Here is a 26,924-nt window from a genome sequence, read left to right on the forward strand (position 1 = left end):
TCTCACTCACACCCTCACACATACACACTGTCACACAGTCTCACACACATACACACTCTCACACACACTCTCACATACACTCACACACACACATACACACTCTCTGACACACACATATACACTCTGACACACACACTCTGACATACACTCTCATACTACATTCACACACTCTCACACATACACACTGTCACAGTCTCACACACATACACACACTCTCACACACATACACACTCACATACACACATAAATACACACTCACTCTCTCACACACACACTGACACACACATATACCCTCTGACACACACACTCTGACATACACACACTCTTATATTACATTCACACACTCACACACACTCTCACACATACACACTGTCACGCAGTCTCACACACATACACACTCTCACACATACACACACACACACACACCCTCCCACACCCTTCATAATCTTCCTGGCAGTTCTCTGCATTGCTTTCCTCTGGAGCACTTCATTTCTTTCACTGACAAGGGCTTCACAGTGGGGAGTTCAGTTGAGGAAGTGGGAAGAGGTTAGAAATACAGCCAGTAGCGGGCTTGCTAGTGAGCAAAAAGACATATCCTATGAAACAAAGTTTTAATTTTTATTTTACATATTTATACATAAAACTTTCCAGGAACCCTCTGAATCCAACAGAATGTTAATAGCACATCTAAAAATGAACTTCAGGTAGTCAACATTCACAAAATGTTGAAAACTGATTAAAATGTACGTATTACGGAGAGCTACAACTTCACTACGAGGCAGGCATGTATTTTCTGACTTGTCTAGATAGCACCGTCATTTACAGTTCTTCTTTAAAACTACAGTGAAGAATGAAAGTAGTCAGTGGTAAAATACTGCTCCGACTTAAAATCTCTAAACAAATAAAAATAAAGTTAAAACTACCCTCTTTGAGAACCATGACTTGTGATGGTGTCAGTACTGTACATTTTTTGTAACAATATTTTATTAAAATGCCTGATATTTAGTGGCACAGTAAAAAAATTAAAATAAATTAAGAAGCAAAGGCCAATCACTGGACGTTAAGCTTCAGACACGATCAATGACTAACACTGATATTCGGCTGATTCTGCACCACCTTTAGCAACAGCATTTTTACAACCACAGAAGCAAAAGAAATTCTAGCTTGTCCTCTGGTCGGATGGCTTCTTTCACTTTGCAGGCATTTTCTCTGCCATGTGCTTCTGCTGACTTTCCGCGTGTCTGTAAAATGAATCATGCCATTATTTAGTGCTAAGAGAAAGATCCAAGCTGCTTTCTAATCCACAGCTACAATGATCCCCCAAACTGAGGCTCAGAGTTACTCATAATGAATCCAAGAGAATTAAGAAACAGTACTTGATTCAGATGGTTTGCCCTCTTTAATTTGTATATCCCACGTGTGACTCCTTTTACTGAATAAGTCACTAGATGAACCTGAGAATGGTAGATGTCGCTCCTTTTGAGAAGAAAAAGCACTGTGTTTCTTAAAGAAAAAAAAAGAGGTAAGTATCTGGGAAAATATACCCATCAAATGTTTAGTATGTTTCTACGTGCCACGTACTGCTCCTGGAGCTGTGGCTTTGGTGGTGAGCAGATGCTGAGGTCTTCGGTTTCGTGGCACGTATATTCCAGTGGAGAGGGACAAAAAAGGAACAGATAGCCCAAGAAGGAGATAGCAGACAGAATATATGTGCTAAGCAAAAAGTCCAAACAAGGTGTGGCGATAGAAGGGAACCGCGTGACTACTCTAAACACATGCACACAGACACGAACATAACCATTCAAAAGGCTCTTGACAGACATTGAAACCAATAATCCAGTTCTCCTCTTACAAAAGCTAATGTCTTCCTAACAATTTGTGGGGCTCTGTAGATGTCAAGCTTTTCCATGTTTGCGTGAGTCCTGCCCCCTGTATTGGTCCTAAGGGCATGACCATGGCAGTGAAGGTAAGGGTAGAGTGGGTGAGTCTTCTCAGTCATCGAGCCCTATTACGGCCTGTGAGCTCCACATTCAGCCAACCCAGCAGCTGGCCAGCGGAGACAGAGGGGGGTGAACGGCCAAGCTGATGACATCACTCGAATGTGCACTCATTAAACGTTTTCCCAGAGAGTGGTAGGGTTTGACGTCTATGAAAGACAAATGTTTTGAGGGACAACTTTAGGAATTTATAAATTTGGCAAGAGAAAGCATCTAAGTCTGTGGTTTCCAGCTTTAATCAAAGGCTCAGGGGCAGTTTTTGTGTGCTGCCTAGATTTGGGTAGCCAATGACGTCAAGTTTAACTCACTGGTTTTGTGCAGAATGTCTCCTATCTATGGTATAGGGGAGACAAACCACAAATACTTTCAAGAAATAGGGAAGTGACAACAGTGTCCTTGCCACATTCAACAGCCCACAAATGATTGGTGATATGCATTAAACAATAAAGGAACTCAAGAAAAAGAGATCAGCCCTTTATTCCTAAAACAAATACGCCCTTCAGCAGACCCTGGTCATGGCCTGTTTATGTGTATAAAGCAGCCTCGATCACTTTCATCAAGGGGCTTATGGGCCTCACTTAAATTCAGCTCAAGAAATATTTTGATGCCCCCTGAGCTAGGATTCCACAGCAGCAAACTGAACTATAGTCTCTACAGCAGTTTAAAAATACGTATCTGTGTGAGTGCACACGCGTGTGCATGCACACATACAGCAAGGGGTTTTTCTGAGAGGGGAGGAAAGGACAGGAAATAGCTTCAGAAAATACTGAAAGCTGGGTGTTATTTTGAGACATACATACAAGCACGAATTTCATTAACATTTTAAACAAAGAAGGGAAAGAGTTTTAGTCCATAAAACTAAAAGGTTCTCATCAACTATTTATATGAAAATCCTTATTAGCATTTGTTTGACTCAAGCCCCACAAGGACTCCTTTTTTAGCAACAATCATTACGGAGGACCCGTGCCTGGCAGGCCCTGGCCTGGGCTCTGGGGACACAACAAAGGATGAACACGGCGTGCCCCTGCTTCAGATGGAGGAGCGGGTTGTGTGCAGTGAGTAAGGAGAAACGGAAGATGATTTAGCACAATATGACAGGGCTCCACATGGAAGGAGTGCTGTGTCGCCAGGAACACCGAGAAGAGGGTCCTACCCCAGTCTTGGGGGTGGGGGCGGTCAGGGAGCACTTTTCTAAAAAGGCGCTATTTAAGCCAGCGCATGTCAAATTCAGCTCTGCACTGGAATCACCTGGAGAGTTTTAAAAAAATCCGAATGCCCAGGCCACCCCACAGCATCATTAAATCAGGATCTTCGGGGCTGGGACGAGGCATCAGCAGTTATAAAGCGCCCCAGGTGATTCCAATGTGCAGGCGAAATGGAGAAGCACTCGTCTGCATTGCCACCTGGAAGGGCAGACCGCCTCCTTCTCTGCTGGACAGGTAAAGGGAACAGGTGAACGAACTTCCCAGCCGATGCTCTCAGCCTTCTGGGATCGGGCTGCACAGTTCTGACCTTGCTACCTTTAGGTATGTTTAAGGACCCTCAGACCCCCCCACGAGCAGTTACAGCTTGCAGCCAGGAGCGGACGTTGGAACTTCTCCCCCACCTGCTCCACTTTAAAGGGTTCCTCTAACACCTTTAAATTAGTAACTCCTCTCCTTTTCATCCCATGGTTCTGTCTGCCCTGTTTCCCATGATCACACCAAACCTAAGTCCTAGCTTAACACTGAGAAGAGAGAGGAGCCTCTCAGCGTCCCCCCGGTGATGAGGAACTCCAGTGCTGCGTGGAGGAGCAGAGAAAGGGTCTCTGCTGTCACAGGCAAGTCACAGAACTTACAAAAGAGTTCACATATTTTTTAGAAGATGCAGGTTTGGGTCTTAGATTTCATTAGGGATTTCCCATAATCTTAATAATAATCTTAATACCTATAAAAGTTGCTGGGGCAGTGCGCGAATGCATGGGTAGATGGCAATAATAATACACACGTGTGTGATATTTTAGATACAGGCGAATCTACTAAGAAGGTATGAGGCCTTCTGGCTTTTTGTTTTTGTTTTTTGTTAGGGGCGAGGCAATATAATATCCAAAGCGTACAACACAGAGTACTGCCCATAAGTCTTTTCTTTTTTTTTAAAGAAAAAAAGCCTAAACATAGTTCTGTAGCATTTATTTTGCTACCCAAACTATTTTTATAACACTGAATTTAGAAAAATATTTTATCCAGTGTTACGCATTGAGAAGAGGTCCTGTGGTAGGTGCTAAGTGCATTTTCCCTACATATGTTTTCAAAGCTCCTCTGGAATGGTTCTGGATCTTGGGGTTAATTCCTTATGTTACTGTGACAAGCAGTGATCTTTCTCTCCTTGGGGAGCCTCCTACTCCCTGAATCCCATTTCTGAGATTAGTAACAATTATTACCTCTTGGTTTAAAGACTTCATATGTACTGTCTCAGAAAAGCTAGCAAAGTAAGTATGAGATCATACGAATGCTCACAGTATTTCAGATACTTCATACACTTATGGGGATAGGCTTTTCTACAAAGAAAACGACTAAGAAATGCAAGATCTGGACTGGCCTTAGCCTCAATTCATATCCCTGGGGGTGAGGGTGGGGAGAGGCAACATTCTTTACCTCTGTATAGAGGGGTGCTTGGAGCCAGGCCCAGCTGGAAACTCGAGTCCTGGAGTTTCCCCGGGTGAGAGCAATCTGGTGGCACTGGTGCGGTGGAAAGATGCCAGTGTGCCTGCCTTCTGGACATGGCAGATGCGAGCGAGAGCGGGTCACATAACAGCAAATGCCACTCCGTGGCACCCACCGCACGGCTGCTCGTGTGCTGGACGCGTGCCAACATGGAATGGCTTAGGGCTGACTGCCCAGGGGGACAGTCCTTCAGGAAAAAGTCCTCCTGGGCCAGAACTGACCTGATTTCGGTGGGGGTGTAAGAAATTCTAATGGGAGGGCGGTTGTGAAAAAGCAATGCATGTGTGTGTGTGTGTGTGTGTGTGTGTGTGTGTTAAGCAATGCATTTGGAAAGGAGGTTTAGCCACTTCCCCTCCATCTGAACAGCTGACACCCGCAGAGATGAGGTGAGTTACTCATGGAAGTAAGGGGAAGGAGCTCTCTAGGGATCGCTCTTTCCCCAGTTCTTCAACTTTGGACCCCCCTGGGCTTCCTTCCTTCTCTGGCAAGGGTGCGCGTCACTCACGGACCTGGTCAAGTCCTCGATGTCCACCAGCATGGCATCTTGCTCTGTGTGCAGCTCGTCTCGGATGAGCAGCAGCTGGACCAACTCTTCGTTCAAGCCTGGAGCAAAGACAAGGGGCCATTTAAAAACGGATAAAACTGCGTCTCAGTGACAGCGTGCCGCTATATGGACGATTATACAAGTTACTTTGGCTAAGATTTAGAATTCCTCCACTAGCCCTTCACAAGCCCAGGAGAAGTCCTCAGTGTGAGAACATGACTAGTTTGCATAATTACAGAAGTGTTGTTAGAAAGGAGTACACGAGGAAGGGTTTCCAATGACATTCACATTAAAGTGGGAAAAGAAATCGTTAGCTCTTAGGAAACAGCTTGCTAGAAAAAGCAGTATTTTGTTTTGCAGAAATGTGAGCAAAAACGTCTGGGGCATGTTAAGTTGTCCACTTTCCGTCTCGAGGATGCTCCCACCCCGACAGCTGGAGGACAGCTGGAGGACAGTTGGAGGACAGTTGGAGGACAGTTGGAGGACAGGTGGAGGGAGCCCCCACACCTGAAATCCATCAGGCACCAGCTGGAGGAGGGGCCCCCTAGGGCCTGCAGAAGTGGCAGCCCAGTGCGGGCTGTTCTCAGGAGGATCGAAGTCCTATCTCGACACGCGAGAGCCTGGTGTGTAAGACCTCGCAATCTCTGCATGAGTACCATGGAAGAGATCCCGAAGGGTTTATGCTGGGAATCAAACACATTTAGATCGAAACATTTCTAATCCTCCTGAAATCAGTGCACTGGGTGAATCTGGCTCCTGCTCCTGAAAAACAGGAACAAGCAAGGGGCTCTCTTATTTTTAACCCTTAGATCGAAGTTTCTAGGTCCAGACATATGGACACATGCGCCATAGCATTCATGTTAGCAGCAAGAGCTCTGGGCCCAGAAACAGAAGAAAGGAAGGAGGTGTTCAGCTAGGTCCTCCTTAGAAATGCTTTCAGAGATCCTGACTTCAAATGGTACATTGATCTGCCTTAGGTCAGACTAGTTTCTAACTTAAAAAAGGGAGGAAAAAAAATCATACGAAGAGATCTAAATTCATCTACTATTGAAAATGGCGAGATGATAATTTTAGTATTTAGAAGTCTAAGGAAGATGTTTCTGTGGCAAACTATCAGAACGCCTTTTAGGTCCTTGAAAGAATTACAGTCCTAGTAATTTACTCTCAACTAAAATTAAAATGTAGTAGAATTTTTAAAAAACCTGTGAATCTATAGTTTCTTAATTAGAATGTTCAACCCTTTCTCTTGACTTTAAAACAACACTAAACATATTAACCCTGAGTGTGTCCAATTCTATTTTTTTCAGTATGTTCTTAGGGTAGATTAAAAAAAATTTTTTTTTAAATTCCAGTAGAGTTGGTTTTTATACTAGCACTCAGTAGAGGGCCCACATAGTGCATGGAAATATTTTTCCCATATGAAGTTTTTCACTTTTTACTCTGGAAATTTTCAAACTGATACAAAAGTAAAGAGGCTGATTTAATGAATCCCCATGCCCCATGCATCCAACCAGCTTCAAAAATGATCAGCTCATGGCCAATCTTGACGCATCTCTCTCTCCTTCTCCTACCAGATTATTTTAAAGCAAATTTCAGACATCGTATCATTTCATCTGTAAATGTTTCAGTATATATCTTTAAAGACAAGGCTCTTTTTTTTAAGTTAACATAACCACAATACCTTCATCATACCTAAACAAACAAATAAATCCTTTTTTTTTTTTTTTTTTAAGAGAGAACGTGCAAGTTGTGGGGAGTGGGGAGTCACAGAGGGAGAGGGAAAGAGAGAATCTCAAGCCAACTCCATGCATGGAGCCTGACGCTGGGCTCGATCTCACAACCCTGAGATCATGACCTGAGCTGAAACCAAGAGTCAGATGATTAACTGACTGAGCCACTCAGGTGCCCCATAAATAAATCTTTCATGAAACAGTCCATGTACAGATTCCTTGGTTGGCTCGTAAGTGCTTTTCTATCATTACTTTGTGTGAATGCATCTGGTTGGCATGTGTCTTAGGTGCTCTGTAATCTCTAAGTCCACAGGATTTTACAGAATCATATGTTCCAGAGCTTGGAGGGCACAGGGGTTCAGCTGGACTGACCACACTGCCCAAGGGAGCATATTCCATGTTCTCTCTCTCATCTAGCCGAACAACTGGCTGTCCTTCTCTGCACAACCAGCCACCTCAAGTGAGCGCCACTCAGCTGCCACCTGCTCAGCACGTTTCTGTTAGAGGCTCTTCTTTATTCTGGGGAGAAAAGGCCCATAATTTGTCATCCTGTAATTGTCACGTATCTGTCATACATATTTTCCCCGCCTGGAGTTCCACAAAATAAGTGGGATCTGATTTGACGACCTAAAATGAATAGATATACAAGTAAAGTTGAGGGTATAATTGCATAATTAATGACATGTAACTACCAAATTGTAGTCTAAAAACAGATGTCGTGAGCCAAATACACACCAGGCATTGTGCTAGGCGCTGGGGGTTTGAGATGAATAAAAAGGACCTATCACCTCTGTGAACCTTGAATAATTCTCGATCTTTCTGAACATTTTACAGTAAAAAAACAAAAACAGAGCCTTGTGATTTTCTTCCTTCTCTCGCAGCACGCAGGAGGAACCCAAGGACACGGACAAAGGAAGTGAATCAAGGAGGCAGTACTATCCCACGACACTTCACATTCGACACCCACTTGAGCGCCCTGTGCACTTACTTTCTATCTGGGAATGGAGATCATTGACTATGACTTGTAGCTGCCCTAGAGTCATGTCCCGCAGGTCGGTGGGCTTTAAACTTCTTTTCATCAGGCATTCGCTTATATGAGGCATGTGTGGCAGCTGAAGATACAGAGGGAAGAAACGGAGGTGTGACCCGAGCAGCCAGGGCACTGAGCACAAGACCCACCTTTCTCCCGACAGACCCGCTCTCACCCACTTCCGTTCAGGGTCTGTGCTCCAGAGCCTTCCCGGTCTGCCCTTCCCAGTGCGAGCTCCCTGCCCCCCAGCCTCACACACCATGTTGTCCAAAACCCTACTGGCATCAAAATGCTACATTAATCAAATCCAAAGCTCTCAGACTGGTCTTGAACACAGGCTGTGACAATGGTGAGTCAATGATCACGTCCACAAATGAATGACCAGGGAGCTCCAGGAATACCAATGACATGGATAAAATTAATAATATCCGCCCTTTATTAGTTTGTACCACGCTACCAGCACTGTGCTGTGTGCTTTGCATGCTTTGTTCACTGAATTCTCACAATCATGCTTTCACACGGGTGTTACTATTCCCATTTTGTAGATGACAAAACTGAGACCTCAGTAACTTGCCCAGAGCCCCACAGCAAGTTAACGGCAGAGGTGAACTTCAAAGCCCAGGACCTTATCCACTATGCCGTACTGTCTTCACTGAAAGGTGGGAACGAGCGCTAAGGCAACAGTGAGTTTGCCATAACCAGTAGGCTCTAAACTGATGTTGCTTTAATGACATTAAGATATTCCCCTGACAGCTAATTATGCCTCTAAGAAATACAGTACATATGAATCAAGAACAGAGTTCATTTTCGTGTAATCTGTTGCTTATGTGTCTGAGTGATGCAGTAGGAAGGAAAAAGAAACGAACTTAAATATTTCTCAATGACAGTACTTTTTATAAATTGCCTCGTAGAAACCCAAGTTTGCATAACTCTGGGAAAGAACTGGGACCGCGTCAACCATTTGCAGCCACCAAACACTCGCTGGCATTTCAGTGTCTGCTGCTTACGAGATCAGCGACGGGAGACTTTTTCCTGTTCTGTTTTTCCACTTCTACTTGCATTTTGGCCATTGGTTTGGCCATGGCGAGGGCCATTTTGGCTTCAGCTTGCAATTTCTTTTGCCTTGTGAGGAAATCCATGTCATCCAGGGATTCGGATTCCTCTTCAGTAGTGTCTCTATCAGAATAGGAAGAACTCTGTTTGCTCTGTGAAGGGAAAAAGAGCAGCCCTGAGCTTTCTGTGTCAGGCGCCATCTTTGGAGATGGGCTAGAGCAGTCCCCGGGCCCTCCCAGAGTGGCTGAGAGAGTCCCCTCCATCAACGCGACTCGCCACTTGATTTGGTCTGTATGAATCTCAAATAACATCAAAGCAGATGGTTTATTTCTTCAGTGCCAAGAACAGACCCTGATTTTAGCAGAGTCACATAATAATAGGGAGAATCTACTTATGACAAACTTGAGACATTCCTTTGATATTTGGTTTTAAACTTTCCTAAAGCGATCAGACACAGCAAAATATTTAACCCAGAGCTAAGGCAGCATGTTGTTCTCTGGAGTGGACAGGATCTCTGGTATCCAATGAAGTTCTGACATTGCCCTACACTCAGGGACCAACACGGTTTCCTGTTGGTTGGTCTTGGGAAAGAAAGGTGATACAGACTTCACAGAGAGTAAAGGATTCCAGCAATTAGCTCCCAGGATCATTAAGCCATCCTTTGTACTGTGTGTGCAAGGAATGAGTAAGGAATGTTTTACACACGTTATCTTGCTGGTTTCTCTGAACAACGTCTCTGGGTGCTAGCCCCCCCGTCCTCACCCGGATCCCCGCCCCTGCCTTTTAAAACGTGTCCCACTGCTGGTCTGCACTTCATATTTCTAAGCCCAGTGGAGAAGGGCTGGTATCCAGCATGATTCTCTGGGGGCATATGTGATTTCTCTCTTGGTTTAATACGAAAGTAGTTGCTAACTTTAACAGGGCTCGTGTCTCCTTGCTGTATCATAGCTTTGATTCTTCATTGTCAAATTATTGGCACATGCTATGTCAAGAAATGGCAAGAGACATTTTTTTCATCTCTGCCATGTTTTTTTCCTGACTAACAACAAAAAAAGAAGCTAAGTGACCAGGAAAGCACACACACAGAGCTTTGGTGGCTTTGGACTCACCATGGGAGACAAGGGGGTGTCCAAGCTGGTTTCAGTCTTACTGTCATCAGCGTCGCTGTCCTTGTCACTGCCGCTGTCGTTGACGAAGCATATCTGCAGGTTCATCCCACTCTGCAGCCTGCGCAGAAGCACACAGGACACCGGTTCTGCTCAGCCATTGGTTACCGTGGGCGCGTTACAACTGCCTGGCTTTGTTAACGGAAAGCAGTTTGAGGCGTTCCTCGCATGGAGAAGTGAGTGACCGATGTCACTCCCAACTTACAAATGATAACTTTTACTAAAGGACAATGATGATAACTTAGTTCATAAGTTGACAAATGATAAAACGATAACTTTTGTGAATATTATTTTTTTCACACCGATTTCACCTTAAGTGAAAGATAATTTAAGGCCACAATACCAAACACATGGCTGGTGCAGAATAAACTGTGTGGGGTCACTGAGTTTACATTCCTGTTGATAGAGGTGAATGGGGTCCTCAGCCTGCTGTCACCTAGTGCCCTGTCCCACGGGGACAATTCAAAGAAGCTCGTCAGAGCCAGCCTCCCAGGGCCACAGCCCTCTGAAGAAAGACTCCTTTTTTTCTCCCCAAATAGACAGAACAGGGTTGTCTGAAGGAAAACTATGCTTTCAGCAAGTTGCCAAAAGCCAACCAAGGGAGCTCATTTATGTCATTAAAAAAAAAATACGCCACAGGTTCACCCTAGAGAAACTGAAGGAAACCCCGGACCCAGTCGGAAAGGCACAACCTTGCAACACAGCAGACGGCCTGCAGCACGAAGAGCCTCAGAGGTGGAGGCTCCTCGGAGCTCATTATGTTGGTGGTGAGTCCTGGAGCTCCACGGGCGATGGTGCTGGAGAGGGGCCAGGGGGTCACCCGGCTGTGTGCCTGCTCCACGCGACGGTGGACCACGGATACAACTCTCGGGCCTAACCTTTTTTTTTGAAATGGAACATATTTCAATACTGTTTGGCTACGAAGAGTTTTAAAGAAGTAATTTTTCAAGCATCCCTCGTCGTCCCAGTCTGTGTGTCAGCTTAGAAGAAAAGGCAAAGGCCGCTCCCCAGCAGCAAGGGAGCAGAAGGGGATGAGTGGAAGCCAGGTTTAGGAAGCCAACACCGAATTGCTCTGGCATTATTACCGTCACAGGGAGAGACGCAAAGAGCAACTCGTCTGATAGTTGACATTAGTATCCTTCTTTATTCCAATGGGTAGGGACGCTTTGTATAAATTGCTCAGATGACGCACATGCAGTGATTCTTTGACAACCATAGGGCATCCGGAAGAAGACAATCCACCGATTTAACACAGGCACCGTCACTGTTACGTGTATGTACTGCCACCTATTGGTAACTTCTGGAATTACTGAAAATCCAGTAAGGAGAGGTAGCCTTCCCCCCAGCAGGCCGCTCCCTTCTGCGCCCAGGCAGCCTTCCTGTTCAGACGAGGAGCCAAGCCCTCAGCAGGCACGGAAGGCACAGGCTCTGCCTGAACAGCTCAGGGTGCTTGGAGTCCGTCGGGCTTAGGTTCTGAATCCTCACTTCTTCCTCTGGGCCCATTACTTAACCTCTATGAACCTCAGTTTCCTTATCAGGAAAATGGGGTGAATAATTCTGTGTTTTGTAGGAAGGATGAAAATATTTCGGAGCTAGGCACAGGGCAGGTGCTCTGTACGTACTCACAGCCCTTCTACTTTCTGAAAGCCCAGACAGAGGAATACAGAATTTTAAAGGTGGTGTGACTTTGTAAAGGAACCTCTCAAGCCACTTACTTGAATACATCGCCTGGCCTTGAGTACTTCTGACAGAGTGTCCTCGAGCTGTCTTAAACTATTAGGCAGCTTGGGCTTCTACTGAGCTAGAATTTATCTCCTTTTAATTTTCTTCCATTGCAATTGTTTTTTTTCCTGGAGAAATCTAATATGTTCAGGTTACCCTTTGATCCCACATAAATTAAGTTTTAAAACTAATTATCTGTAGTTTGTCAACCACCCCCTCCAATCAACCCATTTTTAATGTAAAACTCAAGATATATGGATTAGGAAATAGTGGGAAGTAAAACTGCAAATTTAAAAAATCACATTAAAAGCATATTTTAAAATTAAAAAGGCATGAAGTTAAACCTAATTTGAATCTAGGAGTATGTAACATTTTCTATTTACTGAACTGCTAAAGTCTTGAAGTGTCTGGCCACTGGATGCACAGGTTACAAAATAATAATAATAATAACCCACGATACCATTAGAAAATAAGGTTAAAACACCCAGGGATATATATTTTCATTCTGAAGAAAGTCTGATCATAAGTTTTGTCATTCTGCCCCCAACTGACCTTTGTGCTAAGGATCAACTCAGACCTCAACAACCAAACCATACAGCATTTCTAACTCAGGGAAGGCAAAGAAAAAAAAAAGAAGGGAAAGATTTAGTAGTCAGAATGAAACGAAAAAAAACACCTCAGGTAGAAATTCAGAAAATCGCCTTAGTACCACATTAGCACCGTGGGAAACTGAGCAGGACTTCTTACTGGGTGAGACTTACAATTCCTTATAGCGGTAATCACCAAGAATGTTACTCTCAGGAAAAGGAAATTATATGACATAACAGCTAATGGTTCAGAGGGGATTTTAGTAAAGACATCTTAAAATGGACTCAGGTTTCAAGAAGGATTTATTTGCCTTTAGCCTTTAAGCAGGTTTTAAGATGAAGACGGCTTTGGGGAAACTCAGTCACAGATCTCAAGCAGCAGCCTGGCTGGGGGATGAGGGGGGCCACCTGGTGCTCTCGAAGGCCTCTGTGTCACAGGGTCAAGAAATGATAACCCCTGTTCTGAGCCCCTTCCCCGACCCTGGGGAAGCACGGCTGCTCTGAGGCTCACTCCTGCAACCTGGAGTCCCCGGCCTCTGTCCCTCACACTGCAGCGCCCCCCCCCCCCCCCCCCCCAAAATCCAAGCTGCCAGGGGTCTAATTTGCCTGGATCTCTCAAGCATCATCAGAGGTGAAAACGAAACACGATCCTCATTTTTTAATTAGCGATATAATTTAAGGTATCCAATTCAAGGTTGCTTGATGTTTTGAGTGGCATTTAGCAAACTGTTCACGCAAAAGGCTGCTTGACGTCTGCCTTGCCTGTCGATAGTAAGGCTGAAAGGTCTGTGTCCTGGTTATCCCGGAAACCTCCTTATGGACCACGAAGCAGTGAAAAACCACACTGCAGCCCGGAGTTACTGACAGGGAGCCCTGGGACCTGAACAGAGGGTGTTCTGGATGGAGAACGGTCAGAAATACGAAGACACGAGACTCAATATGTCTACTGGGCATCTCAGTGTGAGTGCAAGTGGCTTTCTTAGCGACAGTGCCTACTGGCCAGCAGCAGGAAGGCATATAGTCGAGAGGACCAACGAGCACCAACGTCTGCTTGGCTTTTAGGGTGAGGAAGACCTTGACTTATAAAACGCCTGTGCTGACTTCCAACTACCATTACTGGGGAGATTATGAAAATACACAAAACACCGAGAGGGTGGCAGAGGTGAAAGGTTTTTAACTACTAAGACGACAATAGCTCAAAAACCCAGCCAAGTGATAATATAATCTGGTATAAAGAGAATACTTTTTTTCAAAATACAAGGACAAGACCGGTTTATTCCCTGGGAGAAACAATGTGATTGATGACCCTCAAGTTTGCTGTGGTTCCTACTGGGGCAGTAGCCACTGTGAATCTGGCCTCTGTCCTTGGCCTTGGTTTGAGGTGACTGGGACTGGGCTGTTCCGAGTCCGGTTCTGAACCCCAGAACTATTTTGTGTTTTCTGATTTTAGAAACAGCAGTCTCCCAGCAGCAGCTTAGACCGCCGGTGTCTACACAGAAATGTTTAAAATTCTTTGGTTTTTACCCCCTACACCGTCCCTTAGTTAACTTCTCTTCAACTGTTGCACTGAATTCGAGTTTAAAATGATGCTCGCTTGTATTCCCTGGTTGGCTGTACAACCACGTGCGGGTAACACGCAAGGTAAGAGTTAGTTACACAGAGAAGTCAAAGTTCCCCACTCCCATAAGAGCCTGGTGTATAAAAATGATCCCAATTCTTCACTCCCTGCACCTGCCGCCTCCGTAACCTGACCTCGCAGCTTCTCCCATCAAGAGCTGGGGTCTACTTCCCTACCCCCGGGCTGGCCTCTGACGTCTGGCCAACAGGATGCCTAGGAAGTGCCGGTGTTCCAGTGCCAAGTATCCCCGAGGAAGCCCTGCCTGGGCCCTCAGGACAAGTCCAGGCTCGCCTGCCGGCAGATGAGGGACTTCACGGCACAGAGCTCCATCAGCAGTTGTCCCCGCGGAAGCCCTGAGCGCTCGACAGAGCTCGGCCAAGGGCAGTAAAGGCGCCTCCAACCCGCAGCTGATGCACACCCGAGTAAGCCCCCTGGAGCCCAGCTCTGATCAGTAGAGCTGCTCGGCCGGCCTGCAGGCCCCTAAGCAGAAATCAAGGTTTGTTACTGAATGCCACGGATACGGGTGTTTTTTGGAATATATATCATCGCTATGGCAAAAGACAGCTGGTACGCCAAGGTCACGAAGAAGGGACGGCAGGCTGAACTTCTGTTTCTCGAATCCAGGGCTCTCCCCCCACACTCCATTTAATCTCAGGTCTGGATTTATCAGATCTTGACTGTGTGTCTGATAATATAATCTTAGTGGGTTTACACCTCCTGCAGTTGCTTATAATTCTAAGGCAATTGTTCGGTTTTCCTCCAGAAGCAGAGCGAGAAGGAACCACGCATATGCTTAGGGATTTCAAACACGCCTTGCTCATTTTCTCTCCACAGTCAGAGTGGCTGGGAGAGCCACCGGCCCCGCGCTGTCATTTGATGCTCAATATCCCCACCTCGTTTGTGACTGGGCCATTAAGATATGTTATTTCCACGTATTTTAATGGATCTTTGATGCATTATTCAAAGACTTTATACATGATAAATAATCACCCGTATTTTTACAATATTATCTTTTTTTGTTTCATGAAACTTTCAAAGGAGAAGGAATATAAAATGTGGGTTGTAATTACCCAACGGTAGGTGTAAACACATTTCATTTTTCTAAGGATTTGTCAATGAAGAAAGAAAGAAAGCGGGAACCATTGAGGTTTTGGTGAGCTCCAGGCGTCCTGAATGTGCGATGGTGTCTCTGCAGGGTGTGCTGAGGGGGCTTAAAATGGGCTGCCGCTCCTCCTTGATCAAAGACATTGCCCATCCCCAAACCCTGACCGCTTCCTCTTCTGCTACCCACCATTTGTTATTGTGAAAATACTATTCTAAAATGATATTTCTTATTCTACTCGAGTGGGACTATGTTAATTCCTTGCTAAACGGTGTGTAATGCATGGGATGTTCATTTATTGGACTTTCAGGAAGACTGGTATTTACGTAACTGTGTGAATACTGCTGGCCCAGCACATATCATCACACACACAGAAGTATATAAATGATTTTTATACTACAGAAGGGATGTTTAACTGTTCACTCACTCACTCATTCATTCGAGGACCAGGGAACACCGTCTCGGCGAACTCCACGGTGCAAACAGGCTGGTGCTGAGTAGCTGCTGTCCGTTTTGGCCAGGGCATACAGTTTCTAGTTTGCTACAGTCCCCACTACTCCTTATTGCCTTGTATCTGGGCTTCTCCACTCATTTATGTTTCTCGCTGACCCCTGAGGGCATTTACAGTTCATGACCCCTCTGTTAAGTGCATGCATAGTTAGTAGTTGAGCCACGAACAGAAATCAGGTCTTCCGACAGGTGCCCAGTGCTTAATCATTAAATCATAACGTACAAATAGAAATGTGGAATACACAAAGTAGATACTCCCTATCTTAGATATGAGGAAAGAATACCTTTACGACCTGGACGTCCATCAGTAAATAAGGTGTTAAGCAAGAAGAGTCACTGCAGACGACGGGGCTGCCGAAGAAAGGTGGTCTTGGGGAATCAGAGTCGGGGAGAGGGGGGATAAAGGCAGGAGAGATGGGAAAGCCCACCATCTGGCAGGCACGTGCCCAGAGAAGTTCACGGTAGCTTCAAATTCCAAGCCGCAGAGAGGACTGGGGACAAGAGGGGACACCATGTCTCTTTATGTCCCATCCTGACCCCACATCTTACAGGACTCAGGCATTTGGCTTCCTCTGTGAAAGCTGAGGAGGGCAGCTCCAAAGGTGGCTGGGGTGTGAGTGGCCCTCTCTAGGTTTTTTTCTTCTAATCCTGCACATAATCTCTCTTTCCGCTTCCTTTTCTAAGGCTGCTTCTGGACCTTCCATCTGTACATGTTCACATGATGGCTGGAGGACGTCCAACACCACGCGGCCACAGAATCTTCTCACCGTGTAAGAAACCGATAGAAAAAGGGGAAGTGGCACTCACCAGCTTTTCTCCGGTGAAGCATCACAGCCCCTGTAACCTCACCCGAGTCTCCCAAGAGCTATAAATACTTGCATTCCCCAGACAGCTGTTGGTTCTCATTTCGTATCAGTGTCTAGTTTCTTCACTAATGACCACTTACATGTAATTAAATTTGGAATTATAGGATTTTAATGTTAAAAAAAAAGCATTTCGCCAGAAATATTTTCTACCATGCACTGAAGACCAGAATGAGGCTTCTTTAATACTGGAGTAACAATGGAATACAAACAGTCATCTCTCTTAGGTGCAAATGTGGTCTACTTTCATCTTAATCAAGCCAAATGATTTCTAAGCAATTTACATCCTGAAATAAGAATAATTTTTTTTTTTTAAGAGAGGGAGAGAGTGGGGGAAGGGCAGAGGGAGAGGAAGAGAGAGAACCCTAAGCAGGTCCCATGCCCAGTGCAGAGCCCGATGCAGGGCTTGATCTCACCACCCTGAGATCATGACCCGAGTAGAAATCAAGATTCACATGCTTCACCGACTGCGCCACCCCGTGCCCCAAGAGTGACCATTCTGGGTCATCTACTTCGTGTTACGGCACTTCAGATATATGACCTCCACCCCTCAGATACACTACAGTAAGTATTATGACCCGCATTTTACATATGAGAAAACTAGGACCCAGAGGTTAAATTGCACAGGTCACAGGCTGGTATTCTGCTCTAGGACTAGAGCCTGTTTTGAGAGGCCAGGGCACTTTGAGAAGGATAGAGTAAATTCATGAATGTGAGAAAAAAAAGATGAAAAAAGGAAGCAAAACAAAAACAAAACAAAAAACTGGAAACAATTCCAATGTCTACCAATAGCAGATTAAGTATATTTGGTGAAATATACAATGGTCATGATGCAGCTAGTAAAAATACGTATAGAAGAACAGTTATGAACATGGGCCAATGTTCCTGATATGCTGTTAAGTGAAGAAAAATCAGTCTATCAAACGGCAGGTATAGTATCATATAGCATATGGTTCCAGTTTTGTAAACAGAAATGTGAAGATATATTACGCACAGAAAAATGGCAGGACATATACCTAGATCTGTTTTGGTGGAAGAAATTCAGTTGACTTTGAATTTCTCTCCTTGAGCTCCTCTGAGTTGTCACGTGTGGGCATTTAGTGGGAATTAAAAGGGTAACGGGTGACTTGATTAGCACTTGTGTGTTGGAGAAAAGGTGAGTAGGATGAAATGTGTGACGGCTGGGAGACGATGGTTGTGTGTGTGACTCAGATGGCGGCTGTGCAGGGAGCATGACTCACGTATGAGTCAGGCTGGCCTTTTGGTTTTGGCAGGGGGGTGGGGGCGGGAGATCCTCTTGGAGGGCAGCAAGAACTGTTTTCTTTGAAGTGCACATTTCTGGAGATGGACTCTTCTATTCAACTGTTGACATCCCTTCCAGGCCCAGTCTCAATCCCCTCTCCCCCTCGGATCTGCAGCAGATTACAGGCTCGGAAGTAATTGATACACATTTCAATGTCTGTGTTTTTAAAGCCAGCCTGCTTATTTACTCCTCTGCCCAGACAGAGTTTAAACTTGTATTTGTCCGACCTGCTGATGAATTTCAGCTGCTGGGATGAAGAAATGCTTGTTGCTTCTGGACTGCTGGTAATGTTCATGGGTCTGCGGTAAAGGCACGGCAGCTGGGGAGTCAGTGCCTGTGCATGTTTTTGAGGGGTGACTGGATTGGTGACAATCTCACGTGCAAATGCTTTTACTCTCCTGTACACTGAATCACTGCTTTCACCACTTTTTATATTCATGTTTAAAAAAAGCTGGGCGACCATTTAGGCTTGGTTGCAGAGTAGACATTGGTGGCAGAAAAAGACATTCTTTTTCATGATTTAATTTGTGGTCATTTGAATAATATGCAGTCATTCAAAAGAATGCACATCTACTGAATTTCATGGATTCTATGAAGTGTGGTTGTTCATATTTTGCCATCTTTAAAGTCAGGTGTCTCACAATGTCAGCCACCCCGGTGGCTGGTGGCATGACTGCGTCACTGACCTGTCACTCCCTCAGCCAACAAACCAGCTAAGGACCACTCATGAAGAGGTGGGATCTGGTAGTTCAGGTACTCCTGCCATCTGCTAAGAACAACAGAGCCCAGCATCCAACCCGCAGGACAAGGCTGGTGGCTCGCAAGGTCATCTGAGGGCTCAGAGGGGGACACTGTGGGGAGAAGCGAAGACCGACAAGTTGGACGCAAAGTGGTTAAATGGAGAGTTGGATTCTGAACGTGAAGAGGGTTTCAGACCATCTTAACCAGCATATTTTACTTTTTCTTCTTTTTTTTTTTTGTATGTACAAGACACAGGTGATAAAAATGTCTACCCAAATAAGTCTAGAAGCCTTCTTTCAATCACTAAAATAAAAACTACAAGTGTTAAGGAGGCATGTGGAATGGTGGTGGCAGTGGTTTTTCAAAATATCTTCCGTGGCTTTTTAATGCATGTGATAATCTGGACGAGAGCAATCTGAGGGGTACAGAACTTCTCCAAGATTGAACAAAAGGACTGCATTAAACCTCCAGACGACACGGTTCACTTGCAGTCGGTGGGAGTGTTTTCTCGCAGCAGGGAGCGCTTTGTGAACTCTCAAAGGGGCCTGGTCTTCATTTGAGCTGATGTGTCCAGACACATGTATGGGAACACTGTCCAAAGGGAGTGCGAACCGCGGTAATAAAGTCATGATCACTTGTCAGAGATGATGTGCCAATGGGAAATCATTCCTAGAAGCTCTTTTAATTAAACATTTCTCTGTCCACTGGAGCCATTTTTAAATATAAAATGCAGCCCTGTGGCCTTTTCCTCCCTGCCTCCCACCCTTTTGCAATAGCTCCGACAACTGAATTCTCATTGGTGATAATAAAAAAATTCATAAGACAGGGTACAGCTGGTTATGCCTCTAGCAAGATGTCAACTTTCGCTTGCACAAAATTAATTGCACCTAATTAAACTGGGGTCATTGGCATTATTGTAAAGTGAGGCTATTTATTAGACAAAGAAAATTTCACAAATACCTAAATTTTACTTTTCTTTCAGGTTTGTGAGAGAGAAGAGTTGCTTACATAATTAAATTTGTTTTGCCATTTTATTCTTATGACTCCTCAAAACATCCCCTTCATATCTTGCTTTACTTTTAAAATTATGTGATATTTTAGAATAGTAGAGGAGGACATACAAAAAATGATAGGTTTCCTTACAGATTACCTAATCATTTTTCAAACATAAAAAATAATTTGTAAAGTATCATTTGCAATGACATGTATTTTGGAATTACTTACATGAAGGGTTTCTTAAGCAAATGATTGGTACATGTGTAGGAGATTAATATGAAGTTTAAAAGATATGTTGCACGTTATAAATAGGTTGCTACAGGATGTGCCTATTACTTCAAGACAGATGCCACAGCAAGCAAATTTCATTGCATTGAAATAGGACAACCTCTTTCCTTACCTGTGCTGGATAGATAGGACTAGGCTGCTTCCTTGTCCAGGAAATAATGCAAAAATTATTACTGTTAGAGACAGAAGGATGATTTACCTTCCTGGCAAAATGACGCTGGTTCCACTTGGGATCCTGTGGCACATTATAGATACAGATTCCCAGTTTCTCACATTCCAAGATCCTGTGAGTCCAATTTCTTTAAAGGCACTCTCGACCACTGCTATCTGTCCAGTTGCTACAACTCCCTGGGCCAGGTGCCTCCCCGGCCTCCATCCCCAGCCCAAACACTAAAGAGGGTGGTAGGGATCTATTATTGGTCTTGCCTCAGCCATTCACTTAGAAACCTATAAGAATAACAAAGAAATGGGTTCTGATTTGTGGATGTTGGAATAGTTGAGATGCGTAAATAGTAATCATTATTCAAACCAGCTGCTCAAAAGCTCTCTGGGGAATTTCTGTTTTTCATAATATTTACAATGTTTAGAGAGAAGGGCATAGCCTCTTCTAGGTTACAACTTCCCGCTGTATACTTTATGAAAAAGACTGTATTTATATTTATATGTAGGTAAATAAGGATCTGTCTTGGGGTAAAGTAAGAAGAGAAGGAAGAGTCAGGTTTATTTTATGGTTAGTCTGAGGAAAGCAGAATGGAGAAGGTCGCAAATGTTTTCTCCACAACGTCAGATCAGATTGTAATGTCTGAAAAATGAAAGGTTTCCTCGCTGTCTATTACTAATGACCGCTCTGTCTGTGCTCTCATAGCAGCCAAGCCAGCTCCCAGTCCTTTAATAACGCCGAGCTGTATCAACTCAGAATCCGAAATATAACAGTGATTCAAGATTACATTGGTCAATGAAAAAATATTTTATAGGAAAGTATGATACTAGTAATAAGAGAAAAGGAATATTTATTTTTTTCAAGAACATGACTACACTGAATGTTTCTTAGAAACCTATTTCAAAAGTAGACTAGGTAATTTACTTTTCTCCTTTCCTTCTAAGCTTTCTTAAAGCTTTCACCGAAACATTTCTAAACAGGGAAAAATAACAAAGGTCATACAGTCTCAGTTCGAAAAGGCTGATTATGTGTGGATTAGTATGTTTTGGAGAAAAAATGGTATTTCCTATATTTGCTGCATTTCAGTATAAGTCAAATTTAATTAGTTGAGTTATGAAGCAATATCAAAAATTCTTTTGCTGCAGTATTAGGCATGAAACGTCTTTATGGGATTATTGTAAGCCTCGCTTACATTTAACAGCTTGTCACTCTTTTAAAAAGTGCTTTGGGAGACAGCACCAATTAGAAAAATTCAGTGGGGCTGAAACCCAAAGGGCAACTTGGAGGCACTTACACTCACAGGAGAAGCTCACACATGTCTTCCCAGAAGACCCTCATGTTGCCTCAAAATTTCTCACACAGTGTGTATGAAGTTAATTTTTATAGGTAAATGCACCTTCTTTAAAATACACAAATAGAACTCCATGAGTTTGCCAAAGGTCCCACTTACTTGGGGACATCTCATCTTAAAGTAAGCTCAGCCAATTAATTTTAAGTCCTCGGCCTCACTTAAAATTGAGCACTGAGCTCTCTGGAGTCATACAGTCAAAAAACATCTACCTGGTTCTGATGATTTAATAATTCAGCGCAAGTACTCTGGTGCATTCTGGAGCGCCATACTAATGGACTTCAAAGTTCTAACGTCCCTCAAGTCCTTTTGTTAGTAAGAGGTGAGGTATTTCTGGCTCAATGAAGAATTTCAGGGATTGTAATACATTAGAAAAAAATTAATTCTAATAGGGAGGGCGAACGTGGGTTACACAATTGCAACGGAACATTTCCTGAGGCTTTTCTCTTACATTATTACTGACAAGGGAAATGACAGTCAGTCTTGCAGACTTTCAATTTGCAGGGATAAAGTGATATTTCTTAGAAACATTAAGTCTCATCATTAGCCATCATCCTAAAGGGCATCCAAGAAGTCATTGTGTTCTCACAGAGAATGATCTCATCCCAGAATGTGGAGATGAAAACATCTGAAAAAACAGGATATAAATAATCCTCCTTATGGCGAGTCAACAAGCAGAGCTTGTTATGAGCTACTGTGAAATCCATACGGGTTTCGGTAGCTGTGTCTCCACCGGGGGTAGATGACTCAGGGATTTTCAAATCTGGCTCTGCCTGAAGAGTTTCAGGTGGGCTTTGGGGGCATGTAGGGAGTGCTGGAGAGAAGCCCTCCCGTGGAGGCCTAGGGAGGGAGGCTGAAGGGGGAAGACGAAGAGCGGCACTGAGGGGAAATGACGGGGAGCCATCTTCTGGGCAGAGGTGTCCCAGACCCTCTTCTTCAGTCTTCCTGAACCACAGGAGGGTAGCTTGGTTTTACATACAGGGTTTCTGCACAGGATTTTATTTGAGAAGATACTTCTGCTATTAGAAATAATGAAAACCATGCCCCGGGAAGCCATCTGGCCAAAACCTTCATGAGACTTCTAGTTCAACATGGCATTTTCAACACAGGTATTTGTCTACTCTCTCTTCCGAAATCCTGGTAAAATAATATTAAACGAAGAAAGAAGGCATAAACCTCCAGGGGCAAAGAAAGTGGAAAAGGAGACAAGAGCACACAAGAGAGTGTGAACAAATGTTGGAAGATAAAATGCAGATGGGTGAGAGGTATTTGACTCAACATTTCAATTTGCTGGGTGCTCGCAGGGATGGCTGGAGGAGCGCATGCGCAGAGTCCCTGACACGCTTAGGTACACCCGCAGGCCAGGGAGTGGGCTGGGACCGCACAGAGAGAGACTGACTGAAAACCTGAAAGGCCTATCCAGACCCTCTATTTGCCCTGACCACCTGTGGCCTGGCGGAACGAGGAAGTTTACTACCTGGAGAGGCCGAACCAGAGGAGCTCTGAAATGGGGCGCACTCAGACACAGCTGAAGTATCAAACGGAGGGCCCATACTGACGTCAGAGGAATTAAATAACATTCTACACTAGAGTCTCAAAATACTGGCAGCCAGGCTTAAAACTCCTCAGGGTGAGGTTGGAGAGTTCTCCATGGCAACTTAGAGTCCAAAAGAAAAGAGCCTGACATACTTTTATTTGGAGGCACCCTGATGAAATAGTTGCATTTTTATTTGACCATTCTAAGGGGAAGTTCACCGTTCCTTAATTCAACAAATCTTCAGTGACTATATATTAGGCACTATTAATTTTTATTTTTTAAAAAGATTATTTGAGAGAGAGAGTGAGTGAGTGAGCAGGGGGAGGGGCAGAGGAACAGGGAGAGAGAGTCCTCAAGCAGACTCCCCACCAAGCGCGGAGCCTGACACAGGGCTCAAACCCAGGACCCTGAGATCATGACCTGAGCTGAAATCAAGAGTCAGTCGCTTAACCGACTGAGCCACCCAGGTGTCCCTGTATTAGGCACTATTTAGCCAATAGTTATGGTGGAGAACAAAACAGACCTGCTCTCTTGGAGCCCACATTTCAGTGCTAAACAAAGACAAAGAATGGATAAAAAAAAACCCCACAAATATATATATATATAATACAATATCAGGTAGTGATAAAGACTACAAAGAAAAGCAAATTAGGGTAAGAGGATAAGCAGAGTAAGAGGAGAGAAAATGATAAGTACGTGGGGTGTTCACTTTTTAATTGGGTGGTCAGGGAATGTCTCTCGGAGGAAACAATGTATGTCACCAAGCCCCAACCACAGAGTCCACTTACAGCATTTAGCATTTTGCACTTAACTGTTGATGGGCAGAAATCAAAACAAACAAAAATAACTCAGAAAAAATCATGGACAATGTAGAAAACATTTTAAACAATTTACCTATAATTAATACCTATTGTAAAATGAGAAAGCCTCATTTCAAAAATGTTTGAAAACTTAAACAAAATGGGACAAATTCTTAGAAAAACACAACCCACCAGGACTGACCTAAGAAGATATAAGAAGCATGTACAATCTTAACACCATCTAAAAACTGGAAGCAGTTAGAGCAAACACATGAAGTAAATACCAGGCCTGATGGTTATACAGGTGAGAAATAACATATTCCAATACTCTGCAGATTTTCTTAGACATTATGGAAGGAATAGTAGCCAACTAAATTTTAAGCCAGCATTGCCTTGATATAAAAACAAGAAAAAAAAAAACTATAAGAAAACAGCAGACCCGTGTCACTCATGAATCTAAGTGTAATAATCCTAAACAAAATATTATAAATGAAATTCAACAGTGTCTGAAAAAAAATCCAACCAATTTTGCTTTATACTAGGTATGCAAGGATTGTTCACTATTTAAAAAATCTATACAGGTAATTCATTAATAGATTAACAGAGGTAATCATATAATGATCTCAACAGCTGCAGAAAAAGCACGTGATAGTTACATACTTATTCATGATAAAAATTCTTTATAAATTATGAATATAAGGGAATATAATGAACTCATAAAGAGAAACATTAAAGAAAACCTAAAATTAACATCATCCTAAATGAGGAAACAGTAGAAGTATTCGTTTAATATGAGAAATGAGCTAAAGATTCCAACTACTACCCTTTTTAATCCTCAATATATTAGGGCCCTTCCCATGCAATAAAAGAAAAAAAGCAGGGGCGTGAGGATTGGAAAGCAATAAATAAAGCTGCTGTTTTTCAGATGATAGTACTAAAATTCCCGAAGAATCTACAGACAACTTTATTAGAAGTAACAGGAGGGCAGACAAATAGTAGGAACAATATAACAGAGTGGATGTATTTAAGACTGGTATAAAAACGAAGCTGCATTTCTGCTCACCCGCAGCAAAACAACGAGAATGCATTATCAAAGAGAACGTAAAATAATATCAGAATGCCTAGCATCTAGAAATAAATACAACAAAAGATGTATAATATCTCTAACTGAGAAATTATGAGCCTTAAGAAGAGGTATTCAATAAAATCTAAATAAAGGAGAGAAAGGCCATGTTGACGGGTAGGGAGATATAATATTGTGGAAATGCATTCTTCCCCGAACTGATCTATAGATTTAATACAAGTCTAGTAAAAATCCCAGGAGAGTATTTTGCTGAACTTGATTAGAGGATATACAGTGGACATGGAAGAACACAAAAGCAAGGACAGGCAGCACACTTCCGAAGAAAGAGAGGAGAGGGACTTACCTGCCTGCCCAGATTTTAGGACCTACTTTGAGGCTACAGTAATTAAGACTGTGTGGTATTGGTGCAGGGATAGAAACAGTAACCAACAAAACAGAATGTACCCCCATTAATGCACAGTATATACAGAAGTGATCTGTCAGATCAGCGAGTAAAAGAGGGATTGTCTAATACACAGGATGGAAAAAACGGTCATGTAAACGAAAAAAATTAGACGTCTCCTCCATAACCATATCAAGAAACCAACTCCTGATTGATTACGGACTTTAAAAAATCACTTTCAGCTCTTGGTAGGAAATCTAGGTTAATGTCTTTTGGACCCTGGGGTAGATTTTTTTTTGTACAAGACACAGAAAGCATGGACTATGAAAGTTTGATAAAAAGAACTCTGGTCATAAAAGACACACTGAGGAAGTGAAAAGACAGGCAACAACCTGGGAAGAGATAAGGATGAGTAAGTATCACGATGAAAAAGTGTTAATAAAACAATTATAAAAAGCATAAAGAATCAGATAGAAATTTGGACATACCCAAATTGACATTTTACAGAAGAGGAAGCAAAGATGGCTAATGAACACAATGAAATACTATTTAATACCCGTTTAATTAACAAAAATGTAAAAGGGACCGGCAATACCGTGTCAGAAAGACTACGGATCCACAGGACCTCTGCAACATTGCTGGTAGTAGTGTAACCTGCTGCAACCACTTTGGAGAACGCTTCTGGCATTCCCTGCTGAATGTGAACATTCGTGTATTTTCCTAGTAATTTTGTTCCTAGGTGGGCACCAAAGAGAAGCTCTTGCACGTGGACAGCAGGAGACATGTTCAAGAGTGTTTATAAGTAGCACTGTTTACAAGAGCAAAACCTCTGAAACAACTCAGTGCCTCTAATCAGAAGAGGGGCTGAATAAAGTGTGATACGCTCACACAGTGGAAGATAATACCATGAACTGGCAAAGGGAAAAATGGGGCAGTTTTCATTTCAAGACAATGTTTCTCAAGTAATCACAGCTTACTACATGGTTCGGTGTAAATAATCAATGATCTTAGTAATGTAAACAATGAACCATTATTTGACCCCAAATTGTGAAATAATTATAAAGGGAGAATGGGGGAGTTATACTGACGTGTCTGTGGGAAGGCTGTAAAAGACATGAATCACCATTTTCTATAGTTGGTAATCAGTGGGTGGTTATGTAAAGACTAAGAAAATAGTCTTTAGAGATACACGGGTAAATTACCAGAAGAAATAGCCAAGGAGTTAAAAGTTATTATTTCTGGAGAATGGGACAAGATAGAGACAGACAGGACAGGGAACTGTAACTTTTGTGTTGTGTTGTTGTTATACACCTTGTAGTTATTGTTAATGCTATTTTCAGAGTCTTATATGCATGTGTGTGTGTTTGTGTGTGTGTAACTTTGATTAAAAAAAAAAAAACCCTCCCATTTGGGCCAGATGAATGTGACTTTGCTGAGCAGAGAGATGGGTGGGGTTTCCAGAAGAAAACTTTTTGGTGCTTTGGGGAATATTAGAGAAAAGCAGTAGAGATCCATATGGTCAAATCTCATTTTACAAAAACAAAGAAACTGAGACATGGTACAGTGAGATTATTAAAGTCTCAAAATCAGAAACTGACTAGGACTAATCCTCAGTCTCCTGGTCCCCAGGCCAGAGCTCCTCCTGCCACATCCTACTGGGA

General features: G+C 43.3%; 1 protein-coding gene and 1 long non-coding RNA gene across 5 annotated transcripts in view; one reads left to right on the forward strand and one right to left on the reverse strand.

The window, feature by feature from the left end:
• Positions 1 to 599: 599 nt before the first annotated feature.
• The window catches only part of SCHIP1 (schwannomin interacting protein 1), a 118,412-nt gene continuing 92,087 nt past the window's right edge, over positions 600 to 26,924 (reverse strand). For all 4 annotated transcript variants that reach the window (XM_040636629.1, XM_040636628.1, XM_008706660.2 and 1 more), the window contains 5 exons: positions 10,166 to 10,283; positions 9,011 to 9,208; positions 7,962 to 8,085; positions 5,209 to 5,302; positions 600 to 1,241 (listed from right to left, as the gene is read on the reverse strand). In XM_040636629.1, coding sequence (XP_040492563.1) covers positions 1,190 to 1,241; positions 5,209 to 5,302; positions 7,962 to 8,085; positions 9,011 to 9,208; positions 10,166 to 10,283 — 586 coding nt within the window. In that variant the 3' untranslated portion in view covers positions 600 to 1,189. The remainder of the gene's footprint in view (positions 1,242 to 5,208; positions 5,303 to 7,961; positions 8,086 to 9,010; positions 9,209 to 10,165; positions 10,284 to 26,924) is intronic.
• LOC121104248 lies at positions 8,094 to 16,650 on the forward strand. Its single transcript, XR_005836526.1, has 2 exons — positions 8,094 to 8,662; positions 16,446 to 16,650. It is a non-coding gene; the product is annotated as an uncharacterized LOC121104248 (long non-coding RNA).

Source organism: Ursus maritimus, unplaced genomic scaffold, assembly GCF_017311325.1.
Source record: "Ursus maritimus isolate PB19 unplaced genomic scaffold, ASM1731132v1 scaffold_20, whole genome shotgun sequence".
Lineage (NCBI taxonomy): Eukaryota > Metazoa > Chordata > Mammalia > Carnivora > Ursidae > Ursus > Ursus maritimus.